This window comes from Cherax quadricarinatus, chromosome 8 (assembly GCF_038502225.1).
Source record: "Cherax quadricarinatus isolate ZL_2023a chromosome 8, ASM3850222v1, whole genome shotgun sequence".
NCBI lineage: Eukaryota > Metazoa > Arthropoda > Malacostraca > Decapoda > Parastacidae > Cherax > Cherax quadricarinatus.
In genome coordinates this window covers 49,868,562-49,882,281 of record NC_091299.1, presented here as the reverse complement: position 1 = coordinate 49,882,281, position 13,720 = coordinate 49,868,562, and the positions used below count along the sequence as shown (strand labels likewise).

At 37.3% G+C, this 13,720-nt stretch overlaps 1 protein-coding gene across 1 annotated transcript in view; it reads left to right on the top strand.

The window, feature by feature from the left end:
- LOC128685522 (opioid-binding protein/cell adhesion molecule-like) overlaps window positions 1–13,720 on the top strand; it is a 516,529-nt gene that overhangs the window by 260,988 nt on the left and 241,821 nt on the right. The window contains exon 2 of the mRNA XM_070083057.1: window positions 4,555–4,706. Coding sequence (XP_069939158.1) covers window positions 4,555–4,706 — 152 coding nt within the window. The remainder of the gene's footprint in view (window positions 1–4,554; window positions 4,707–13,720) is intronic.

The following is a 13,720-nucleotide window of genomic DNA, read 5'->3' as shown; positions in this document are numbered from 1 at the left end:
GCTGTCAAACAGGTGAAAGAAGAGTGAGGGTAATGAACAGCTGTCAAACAGGTGAAGGAAGACTGAGGGTAATGAACAGCTGTCAAACAGGTGAAGGAAGACTGAGGGTAATGAACAGCTGTCAAACAGGTGAAGGAAGACTGAGGGTAATGAACAGCTGTCAAACAGGTGAAGGAAGACTGAGGGTAATGAACAGCTGTCAAACAGGTGAAGGAAGACTGAGGGTAATGAACAGCTGTCAAACAGGTGAAGGAAGACGGAGAGTAATGCAACGAAATCATTTATCCACTATAAGATTTTTTTGTTGTATAGAATTTTTTTTTATATATTGATCAAGTCACGACTAGTCAAAGTTGTACGTAGAGGCAAACTGTGTTCAGAAATAAGATAATTCTGCAATTCTTGTTTGTGTCTGCAAGTCAACATTCCATCCAGCGTCTGAACATAACCAGGATGTTCTTGTTTGTGTCTGCAAGTCAACATTCCATCCAGCGTCTGAACATAACCAGGATGTTCTTGTTTGTGTCTGCAAGTCAACATTCCATCCAGCCTCTGAACATAACCAGGATGTTCTTGTTTGTGTCTGCAAGTCAACATTCCATCCAGCCTCTGAACATAACCAGGATGTTCTTGTTTGTGTCTGCAAGTCAACATTCCATCCAGCCTCTGAACATAACCAGGATGGTCAACATTTTCGTAAAGGTGAATTCAGCTTTTCAAATTTACTTTGAACATCTCCCGATGTTCCTAGAGAACAATGTCACATCAGTCAGGGTGTCTTGACGCAATTGAAGGGCTCTTGATTCAAGGAGCTAGAGTTTACTCTCCATTTAACGAAATCTTTGGTGCTGTATAACTACCCTTAAGAGTTTAACACCTCCGTTTGGGAAAAAATAATATCCAGAAGTAACTTGGTCGTTTCACGATACTTCAGAAATATCGTATGAATCCAAGAATCCCATCCCTGGTACATCAGACTGCAGCATTAGCTTTTAATGCAGACAGTTATCATTGTGGAAATACCTGAGCTTTCCGTGTGAGAGAAGGGGCTGAGAGAGGAAGATGGCTGGTAACGTATTTCGACGTTGCCAGGCCTCTGCTCTAAACCTTAATTGTAACGATAATTTGCCTTAAGCTAGAACCTAGTCTAATATTGTAGCTTACAGAGTTAAGTTAGGTTAAGAATACAAGTGTAAGTAGCTTAATAACGACAATGTCGTTCTCCATATACTTACTAACTTACACCATAGTTGGCTTGCGCTCTAGGAGGCTTGTAACCGGCAGTATCAAAATGGTAGCCAACTAATTAACCGGGTTTTCGAGAGTGAAGAGAACGTAAGAAATCTGGCATTAAACCTCCTGTGCGAGTATTAGTTACTCATTAATGAAGTTCAGATGGAATAGATATCTGGAAGGCTTCGAGACCAAGAACAACTCCGCCAAACTCCACAGCAGGTAGGCTGTCAGTGTACCCCTAGGTGTTAGGATTTGCGTAAATCTGTATTGCACGGGTAAACCTGTCGGCTTATATTGTGAGTCCAAGCAACAGTTAGAGCCGTTCTAGACAGCTGGCTCAGAATATTCAACCAGCCCACACCCTGGTAAGTAAACAGCCTTGTCGTAAGGGAGAATTGTTTGGATTTGAGATGGATGGGACGGAAGTGAGCTTGATGGACTGACGTGTGATTAATTATTGTCGGTCAAAGTAGTACCGCATCTTTTTAAGACAATCATTATGGAAGGTTTGAAGCCAGTTCACTATAGGCATTCGTAACTTATTGCACAGAAACCAGTATCCCAATTTGCTCAACAAAATTTACACCCTTACAGCTGTAAGGGTGTGACAAAAAATAATTCTCTTATAACTCTCCCAAAGTTGACAGGATATTTAACATTTTTGATATCTTACTGTCTCTCTCTAGTCTTTTTTTCACTGCTCTACCCTACCAGAGTCCTTTTCCTCTCCATTCTTCCCATCTCTCTTATAACGTAACAGACAAATATCAATCAAGAAAAGCAATCTCCATTGCACAGTGAACCAATTTCTTATTTCTTTATTTAATCGGGAAAATAAGACTTATATAAACCTTGGTCACTATCTTGAACACTATGTGCTTATTTGCCCATGTATTGAGATATATAGAAATTTCAGTATTATAACCTTTGTGACATGTCAAGATATCTTATTAATGAAAATAAAATACCATTTATATTAAGCAAATTTCCTAATTTGGCTTGTAACAGATGAGTGAACTGTAGATATAAATGTAGATGTACTCTTGTTAACCGTTTTGGTGCCTAGTTCAAAGGCCTTTTGTGTATGTATATGCTCTTGCACTACCGTCCACAGGATGGATATGGGAACCACAATAAGCTTGCCACTTCGGTGGCATAATCTGTTAACTCTTGTCCGAGCAAAATGTATCTGTACTTTAAGTTTGAAGTCAAACTGGAAAAAACATTGCCCAGGTATAAGATGGTAACCAATAATATTAACTGTTGAACTAAGTAGGTATAAATTTTCAACATTTCTAACAAGGCTTAATATTGAAATTTTCAGTCCATTAAATTAGACAGCTCAGTTTTCAATGCATGAAGCCCATCTAAAGAGTCATTCTCAAGTTATCTTGCAGAAGAGATACACTGCTAGCTTTTTTTTTAATAAAAATCAAAGTAGTCAACATCTTTGTTGAAAGTCCGATGAGGATCAGAGGAGGGGTCCTGAAATCATCCCACTTATACATCTGCCCAATTTTCACTAATACAATTTTGAAATTAGCTCCCACTTTCCGGTATCATTCAAAATCTTCCTCTAACTAAAATATACCAACTATCAAAGTCTAAAGCAAGTTACAAGAGTCTTTCTCATTATAATACTGAAACCTTGGAGGACAAAAAACAGGAAAGACAAGCGCTCTGCCTGAATTAATGACCGGCTGTCCCAAGTGCCTGAGAAAAAAATACTAAAAAATACTAAAAAATACTGAAGTTTGTAAACGATGTCCGTAGAATTTTACAAGGTCAACCAGGAAGGCTGGATTTCAGTGGGAAACTGGTCTTTTTTTCGGATCATCGAAATCGACAGAGAGATGAGAAGAGAGACAGTGAGGTGATCAGGGAGACAGTAACACGAGTAGAGTGAGAGCGACATGATTAGGGTGAAAGTGACATGAGTATGGAGACAGAGACATGAATAGAGAGACTGTAACATGAGGAACATACTTACATGTGCATGGGTACAGTGACATGAATAGGGTGACAGTGACATAAGCAGGGAGACAGTGAGACGAACAGAGAGATAGTATAATAAGCATGGAGACAGTGACATGAATAGGCATAGTAACATGAGCAGGGAGACAGTGAGATGAACAGGGAAAGTGAAATGAACAGAAAGACAGTGACATAAGCATGGAAACAGTAACATGAGCAGGGAGACAATGACATGTGCAGGGAGACGGTGAAATGAGCAGAGACAAAATGAAATGAACAGAAAAACAATGAGATGAGAAGGGAGACAGTGATATGAACAGAAAACGAAGTGAGTAGGGAGACAGTGAGATTATCAAAGAGATAGCGAGCTGAGCAGAGACAGAGACACGAACAGAGAACAGTGAGATGATCACAGAAACAGAGAGATGAATAGATAGACAATGAGATCAGCTTAGAGACAGTGACATGATCAGGGACGTTTGAGATTAAGTGTCCTTAAGACTAAGGTACTAACAACACTGACTTAAGGCTGTGGGACTGATTATCTCATTTTCTAGAGCCTTCAGTTTCATCACCTTCAAATTGCTACCTCTGTATTGAATCGATAAAACCACTGTTTGAAGAAAGATCTTTAAATAAAGATGTTCGGTATGTGTGTGTAAACATTCATTAATATAAATGGTTTATGTTGCTCTGTGCTGTAATCCACTCACAAGCTGCAAGAAGATTGTGTACATTAATTCTCAGCAGAGTTTATTCCAGCAGCTTGAGTTCCCTCACCACGCCCAAGTAAAACAAGACTCCTTTAAAACACTGAGCTCAATATGTCTTCCCTTTTACTCTTATCCTTCATAGAAGAAGCTAAAACCTAAATTTAAATGTGCTCCAGCTTGGACCAGTCTCAAACCCAGACTTGATAATGGTTTTTGAGAGATTTTTTTTTTTACCTTCGTCTTCTGGAGTATGTAAGACAGTTAAGAATTTTTGCAGCCTTGGTATTATAAGTAATAAACTGCAACAAACAGTTTATTAATTGATCACTTGTTTATATTAATAAAAATAACAATAATATTATTATTATCGCTAATAATAAAGATAACAATTATAATAATAATACGTAATAATAATAATAATAATAATAATAATAATAATAATAATAATAATAATAATAATAATAATAATAATAATAATAATAATAATAATAATATTTAAATAATAATAATAATAATAATAATAATAATAATAATAATAATAATAATAATATTTAAATAATAATAATAATAATAATAATAATAATAATAATTAAAAATAATAATAATATTAAGAGAGGTTTGGATGTTGCAGGAGCGCCTGTGACAGAGGACCCAGTGTGGGACATCAGACACGTGCTGCCAGAACTCAACCTGGAGAACAACAGTGTTGTTGATGTCAATGTTAATGAAGGAGACGTGGCCCACCTGCCCTGCCGCTTCCCACAACTGTCTACCCTCCACCAGGTGAGAGAGAGAGAGGGAATGATGATTTTGTTGGAGAGGAAAACTTACAGAGGGAAGGAGAAAATATATAATAAAAGAGCTGATAATACTTAATTAACAAAAAGTGAACAGTACGTAGCAGTAAAGGTTAAACTAATTGTGAATAATATAGAGGCTAGGAAAATATTAAAGGAGAGAAAGAAAGAGGGAGATAAAACAGAGTAGAAAGGTCAATTACCATATAAAAAATATGCTAAATAAAGTTAAAGAAAAAAAGGATAAATGGCACAAAGATGATATATATGTCGTGCCGAATAGGTAAAATTGGTCAATTAGCAATAACTCATTTACAATTAAGTCCTTTCTAAAATTTTCTCTTATACGTTTATAGATAATAATTTTGTACCAAAAGAACCTTAGAAAACTTACCTAACCTTATTATAAAAAGCGCAATTTAACCAAATCCAGCAAAATATATATTAGATAAGTTTACAAAAATTTAACAATAAAAAACACAACGAAATATATATTTTTTTCGTTAGGTTCACAATGATTTTTACAAAATTATTTCATACACAAGTTTTCGCTTGCCTTATTCGGCATGAAGAATGTTGCTATTTAAGGCAAAATTGCAAGTGTTACCCAAGCGAAAATTTGTGTATGCAATAATTTCGTAAAAATCATTCTGAACGTAACGAAAAATAATATTTCATCATGTTTATTATTTAATTATTGTAAAATTATAGATTAGGCTAAATTAAATTGCGCTTGTTAAAATAAGTTTAGGTAAGTTTTCTAAGGTTCTTTTGGTACAAAATTAATAATTTTTTACATTAACATATATGAAAAAAATATATCTTTAAAGGCATAAGAGAAAATTTTAGAAAGGACTTAATTTTAAATGAGTTCTTGCTAATTGGCCAATTTTACCTATTTGTGCTGAACAGATAAACTTTAATTTAGACCAGGTGGATAGGGAGGCAATGTGGTAGATAATGCAAGTGTATGGAATAGGAGGTAAGTTACTGAATGTAGTGAAGAGTTTTTACGAGGATAGTGAGGCTGAGGTTAGAATGTGTAGTAGAGAGGGAGATTATTTCCCAGTAAAATTAGCACTAAGACAAGGATGTGTGATGTCACCGTGGTTGTTCAATATATTTATAGATGGAGTTGTAAAAGAAGTGAAGGCTTGAGTGTTGGCAAGAGGTGTGAGGTGAAAATATAATGAATCTAACTCAATGTGGGAGTTGTGACAGTTGCTCTTTCCTGATTATACTGTGCTTTTGAAGTTGCAGAGGTTGGTGGATGAGTTTGGTAGGATATGTATAAAAAAATTAAAATTGAATATAGGAAAGAATAAGGTGATGAGGATAACAAAAAAAATAGGTAACGAAAGATGGGATATCAGATTCGAGGGAAAGAATATGGAGGAGGTGAATGCATTCAGTTATTTAGGAGTGGATGTGTTAGTAGATGAGTCTTTGAAAGATGAGGTGAATCGTAGAACTGACAAGGCAAATACCGTGAGTGGTGAACTGTGGAGTCTGTGGAGGAAAAGAACTTTGTCCATGGAAGAAAAGAGAGGAATGTTTGAATGTATAGTTATACCAGCGCTCTTGTGTGGGTGTGAAGAATAGGTGGTGACTTTTACAGCAAGGAGAAGTCTGGAGGCAGAAGTTATGTCGTGTCTGAAGACAATGTGTCGTGTGAATATAATGCGGAGAATTCAAAGTTTGGAAAATAGAAGGAGGTGCGGGATTACCAAAACTATCATCCAAAAGGTTGAGGAGGGGTTGTTGAGGTGGTTCGAACATGTAGAGAGGGTGGAACAAAAGAGAATGATTTCGAGAGTGTATAAATCTGTAGTGGAGGGAAGGCGGGGTAGGGGTCGGCCTAGGAAAGGTTGGAGCGTTGGGGTACAGGAGGTTTTGTGTGCAAGGGGCTTGGACTTTCAGCAAACACGAGTGAGCATGTTTGATAGGAGCGAATGGAGACAAATGGTTTTTAGGACTTGACATTCTATTGGAGTGTCAGCATGGTAACATTTATGAAGGGATTCAGGGAAACCGGCAGACCGGACGTAAGTCCTGGAGATAGGAAGTACAGTGCTGCACTCTGAATGAAGGGTGCTGATGTTGCTGCTTGATAACTGTACTGTAAGGGTGCCTAACGAAAAAAAATATATTTCATTGTGCTTGTTTAGTATTAAATTACTGTAAAAATATTTAAAATATATTTAGTAGGATTAGGTTAAAATAAATTGCGCTTGTTATAAAAAGGTTAGGTAAATTTTCTAAGATACTTTTGGTGCAAAATTAAATTTTGTTACATTAATATTAATGAAAAAATATATCTTTCAACGTATCAGAGAAATTTTTTGAAAGGACTTAATTTTAAATGAGTTCTTACTAACTGATCAGTTTTTACCTATTAGGCACGATATATATATATATATATATATATATATATATATATATATATATATATATATATATATATATATATATATATATATATATATATATATATATATATATATATATATATATATATATAATATGCAAAAAGATCACAGTAAACAGGTGATTTTAAAATATGCAAAACAACCGCTGTGAAAGAGTAGTGAAATTCCAAGCGCATTCGTGACTACCCACATTGTCAAGGAACTATGAAAGTAATACATCAAAGGAAGGCAATTAAAGGGCTTAGACCACACCTCACAGTCAACTCCCACAACAAAGAAACACCTGACGCGGGACAATACCGGATTCATAAGAAAAGAGGAACACTGCAGTAGGTCCGCTGGTCCAACTAGACAGGTCCTCACGACATCCCACTAACAAATTATTCTACCCAAGAAATAAGGTTTATTATTTGTCCAATGTATTATTAAACTCTAACCAAATTTTATTAATTATAAATGAATCTAATTTATATAAACCTAAGGAAATATTCACGTTATTTTCAAAACTGTTTTTTATGAAACAAGATTCAATTATATTTTTGTCGACCATGGTCTTGCTTGATACAACTTTCTCAGCTTTTTGAAAATCAATTGGATGGTTAAAATCTCTTACATGAATAAATAGAGCATTGGAATCTTGTCCAGTTCTAATGCTATATTTATGTTGGTATTGTATACCATTTTGATGTTCATTTATATTTATGTTGTTAGGTAAGACACATATGCAACAGTTAGACAACTTTATTCCGAAACGTTTCGCCTACACAGTAGGCTTCTTCAGTCGAATACAGAAAGTAGGCAGGAACAGTACAGATGTGAAGACGATGTAATCAGTCCATCACCCTTAAAGTCGTAGAATTTGAGGTTGTCAGTCCCTCGGCCTGGAGAAGTTCAGTTCCATAGTCAGGAACTATCTGATAGTTCCTGACTATGGAACTGAACAACAACCTCAAATTCTATGACTTTAAGGGTGATGGACTGATTACATCGTCTTCACCTCTGTACTGTTCCTGCCTACTTTCTGTATTCGACTGAAGAAGCCTACTGTGTAGGCGAAACGTTTCGGAATAAAGTTGTCTAACTGTTGCATATGTGTCTTACCTAACAACCTGTCGGTATAGTATACCATTTTGATGTTTATATTTATGTTGTTTTAATCTAAGTTCGAGATTTTTACCAGTTTGACCGTAATAAACTTTATCGCAAATTTTACAAGGAATCTTATAGACACATCCGTCAGCATTTTGGGGGGAATTCTTTATCAAAAGTTTTTTTACTGTATCAAGATTTTTAAATACAACTTTAATAATAAAAGTCTTAAGAAGAGAAGGTATATCAACCAAGTTTTCATGGTAAGGGAGAACCAACATATTTTTAGTTGAATAAGATTGGTTGTCCCTTTTTGGGTTGTAAAAAGTATTTCTAGGAATTTTAAATGATTTATCAATTACATTTCTCGGGTATTTCAGATCATTGGCTATTTCATAAATTTTGGATATTTCTTCATCTATGAACTCTGGACTACAAATACGTCAAGGTCTCAAAAACATTGATGAGAAAACAGACAGTTTAACTTTATCTTGATGGGAAGAATAATAGCGTACATAGGAACAGTTATTTGTAGGTTTTCTGTAAATTTTAAATTTGAATTTATTATTACTCTTAATAATTAAAACATCTAGAAAAGGCAATGAGGTATTTTCCTTAAACTCAACAGTAAAGTTTATAGAATGGGCTAAGCTATTTAATTTGCCAAGGAAATGGTGTATATCTACATTCTTGGGCATAAGACATAAAATAATCATCAACATATCTGAACCATTTAGCTCTATTAAGGAGGATTGTGTTAAGCAATCTTGTTTAAAAAAATTCCATGTATAGATTACTAAGAACAGGTGAAAGAGGATTTCCCATTGCCATAACAAATTTCTGAGTGTAAAACTTATCATTAAATACAAATTTTGCATCAACAATGCAAAGTTTAATAAGTTTAATGATAGTAGGAACTGGTAATGGTAAATTATAATTAACGAGTTCTTCAGATAAGGAACTTAATAAATCATCAACAGGAACTTTCGTAAACAAGGAAGTAACATCAAAACTAACCATGTTAAAATCATTTAAGTCAGTCAAGGAGCTTAATTTATCAACTAAATCTAAGTTGTTTTTAACATTGAAGTTAGAAATTTTGCCAACAATAGGGCTCAAAACGTCAACAAGCCATTTGGATAATTTATACTGATCCTAAATAGCTAATAATTGGTCTGATTGAATTACCTGGTTTGTGTGTTTTTATTAGTCCATACATGTAAGGTAAAGATGGATTAGTGGAAGTAAATTGTTTAATTAATTCATCTTTGCCTTTTAGTAGAAGTTTTATTGTTTTATTGAAATTGCTGCTAACGGTTTCTAAGGGATTCTTTCTAAGTTTAGAATAGGTTTCAGTATCATCTAAGAGATTATTCATTTTTTTCATGGTAATCATTTTCTTTCATAATTACTATTGCTAGTAATTATGTAAACTTACGATTTTGGCTTAAATAGCAACGCTCTACTTGCCGAATAAGGCAAGCAAAAATTTTTGTATGCAATAATTTCCCAAAAGTCATTCTGAACATAGCGGAAAAATATATTTCTTTCTGTTTCCTTATTATTAAATTATTGTAAATTTATCTAAAATATATTTATTTGGATTAAGCTGAATTAAACTGCGCTTGTTATAGGGTTAGGTAAGTTTTCTAAGGTTCTTTTGGTATAAAATCATTATTTTTTTACATTAACATAAATTAAAATATTTTTAAACGTATAAGAAAATTTTTTGGAAAGGATTAAATTTTAGACGAGTTGTCACTGCTTTACCAATTTTACCTATTTGGCACGACATATATATATATATATATATATATATATATATATATATATATATATATATATATTATTTATATAGGGAGGTACCACGTCTAGAACTGTCTTGAGGACCCTCATCCTCAGAGAAAAGAATAAATTGCATCAGGGAAAACTCAAGGTTCTCCCTGAAGCTGTTTGAAAATTTTCTCTTGCCAATCCCCGGAGGTAGCGCAGATGAAAGGTCACACACATATGAGCTACTAAGTCTCTGCGAAAAACACACCTTAAGCCAGCAGATAGTGGAGCCAACAAGACTAGAAAACACACTTGACCTTATCTTCACAAATAATGAGGACCTGACAAGAGACATAAGAATATCAAAAACAACTAATTCCGATCACAACCTAATCGAAGTCCAGACGTACATGCATAGGGGTCCTGATCAGCAGAATGCATGTACCTGTGAAGGTGTCTTCACAAAATACAACTTCAACAACAAGAACATCAACTGGGACCAGGTAAACCATGTCCTAAACGAAACATGTTGGGAAGATGTCTTAAATGACATGGATCCAAACCAGTGCCTTGAAAGGATCAACTTCCTGGTAGCCGAAGCATGTTCTAGGCACATTCCCCTAAGAAGGAAGAAGAGCAGGAGTAAACTGGAGAGAAAAAGACGCTCCCTCTACAGAAGACGACGAAGAGTCACTGAGCTCCTCAGGAGTGCTAGAACATCTGATACACGAAAGGAGGCGCTGACCAGGGAAGTGGAAACTATCGAACTTAAGCTAAATGACTCTTACAGGAACCAGGAGAGGCAGGAGGAGCTTAAAACTATTAGTGAAATTGAAAGAAATTCAAAATATTTCTTTTCATATGCCAAAAACAAGGTAAATACCACATCTAGTATCGGGCCCTTACTCAGACAGGATGGGACTTACACAGATGACAACAAGGAAATGAGTGAAATATTGAAATCCCAGCACGACTCTGTGTTTAGTGAAACACTAATCGGTCTGAGGATCGACGACCCAAATGATTTCTTCATGAATGAGCCTCAAAACTCCATAAATGTATGCCAGATTACCGACATTACCCTAACTCCGATAGATTTCGAAAAAGCCATTGACAACATGCCTATGCACTCAGCCCCGGGCCCAGACTCGTGGAACTCTGTTTTCATTAAGAACTGCAAGAAACCCCTCTCGCGTGCCCTAAGTACACTATGGAGGAGAAGCTTGGACATGGGTGAAATTCCACAGTCACTTAAAACAACGGATATAGCCCCACTCCATAAAGGTGGCAGCAAAGCATTAGCTAAGAACTATAGACCAATAGCTCTGACGTCCCACATCATAAAAATCTTTGAAAGAGTGCTAAGAAGCAGGATTGCAAATCACCTGGATTCCCAAAATCTGCACAATCCAGGGCAACATGGGTTCAGGGCAGGTCGCTCCTGCCTCTCACAACTACTGGATCACTATGACATGGCCTTGGATGCACTGGAAGAAAATCAGAATGCAGATGCAATATACACAAACTTTGCAAAAGCATTTGACAAATGCGATCATGGCGTAATAGCCCATAAAATACGTGCTAAAGGAATAACTGGGAAAGTGGGGAGATGGATCTTCAACTTCCTAACAAATCGAACACAAAGAGTAGTGGTCAACAGAGTTAAATCGGAGGCTGCCATAGTGAAGAGCTCTGTTCCAGAAAGCACAGTACTCGCCCCCATCTTATTCCTTATCCTCACATCAGACATAAACAGAGATATACACCACAGCACCGTATCATCCTTTGCGGATGATACTAGGATCTGCATGAGGCTGTCATCTGCTGAGGACGCGGTTAACCTCCAAGAAGATATAAACAAAGTTTTCCAGTGGGCAACGGTAAACAATATGATGTTCAATGAGGACAAATTCCAACTACTCCGTTATGGAAAACTGAAGGAGATAATAACTAGAACAGAGTATACTACTGACTCCGGCCATACAATAGAGCGGAAAACTAATGTAAGGGACCTGGGAGTAGTAATGTCTGAGGATCTCACTTTCAAGGATCACAACAGTGCCACGATCGCACGTGCAAAGAAAATGATAGGATGGAAAATGAGAACTTTCAAAACGAGAGATGCCAAGCCCATGATGATCCTTTTCAAATCACTTGTTCTCTCTAGGCTGGAATACTGCTGTACATTAACATCTCCATTCAAAGCAGGTGAAATCGCAGATCTAGAGAGTGTACAGAGATCCTTTATTGCACGTATAAGTTCTGTCAAGCACCTTAACTACTGGGAACGCTTGGAAGCACTTGACTTGTACTCGTTGGAACGCAGGAGGGAGAGATATATCATAATCTACACTTGGAAAATCTTGGAAGGAATGGTCTCAAATCTGCACACAGAAATCACTCCCTACGAAAGTAAAAGACTGGGCAGACGATGGAAAATGCCCCCAATAAAAAGTAGGGGCGCCATTGGTACACTAAGGTAACCATAAGGTACCATAAGTGTCCGGGGCCCAAAACTGTTTAACAACCTCCCATCAAGCATTAGGGGAATTGCCAATAAACCCCTGGCTGCCTTCAAGAGAGAGCTGGACAGATACCTAAAGTCAGTGCCGGATCAGCCTGGCTGTGGCTCGTACGTTGGACTGCGTGCGGCCAGCAGTAACAGCCTAGTTGATCAGGCCCTGATCCATCGGGAGGCCTGGTCATGGACCGGGCCGCGGGGGCGTTGATCCCCGGAATAACCTCCAGGTAACCTCCAGGTAACCCTTATATATTCTACATATGCTTTATTTAAAAACAAGATACATTGACAAAATACATTGACAAAAACACAATATGGAGTAAAACAACATAGATAACAACTCAGAGCTACATCTCGAATACTTCGTCCAGCTCCTCGGCAGTGGGTCGCGTGCCCAGAATGATGCAGGCCTTCTCTCTCTGGATCGCGACACTGAGTCTCTGAAAGAGGAAACTAGTCTCCGTGTGGCCCTTGGTTTCTATGATGACGTTTCACCCAGCTCTTTGAGGAGCTTTAAAGCACATTTGCCCCATTCTGCAAGGATATCCGACCCTTTTGTGATGAAGTTATAGCAAGGGGGAAGGTCTTCATATTTGCGGATCTTCTGGGTCTCCCTGTGGCTGGCAGCTTCACCCCCTTCAGCTACGGAGTATGGCAAGCAGGTGTCTGCCAATGGGGTGGTGCAGGTGTAGTCCCAGGTAATCTGCTGTCCATTCCTCCAGGGTAGCATAGTGGCTCCATCAGAACGCTTTTGACTTCCGTTAGACCTCTGCACTTGGGATTCCCGTTGACCTGGGCAACGGGCTGTGGCGAGGCTTCTCTTTATGTCATTGACCTCCTCATGTTTGGCATACTTCCCTTCTGATGTTTGACACACGAAACCATGAAGTCCGAATTGATCAGACGTCGCCCTGCCGCAAATGCACTTATGTTCGGTGAGGATGAGGGAAACTAGGTGAAATTATACATCAATCTGAATGGCCTGTGGGTCGAACCGAGTGCCCAGGGAGGAATTGGGAATAGCTAGAAGGAAATCTCCTGAGTGTGGTGCCTTCATCGCTAGGAGACGAGCTTTGTCCTAACCTGAAGCGTTGGTGAGCATTGTGTTGGCGATTTTTTCCATGATCGGTTTGTCCCAGTGGGACTGTCTGTGCTCTTTGGGAGGAGCTGATCTACTGGAGGAGTCTG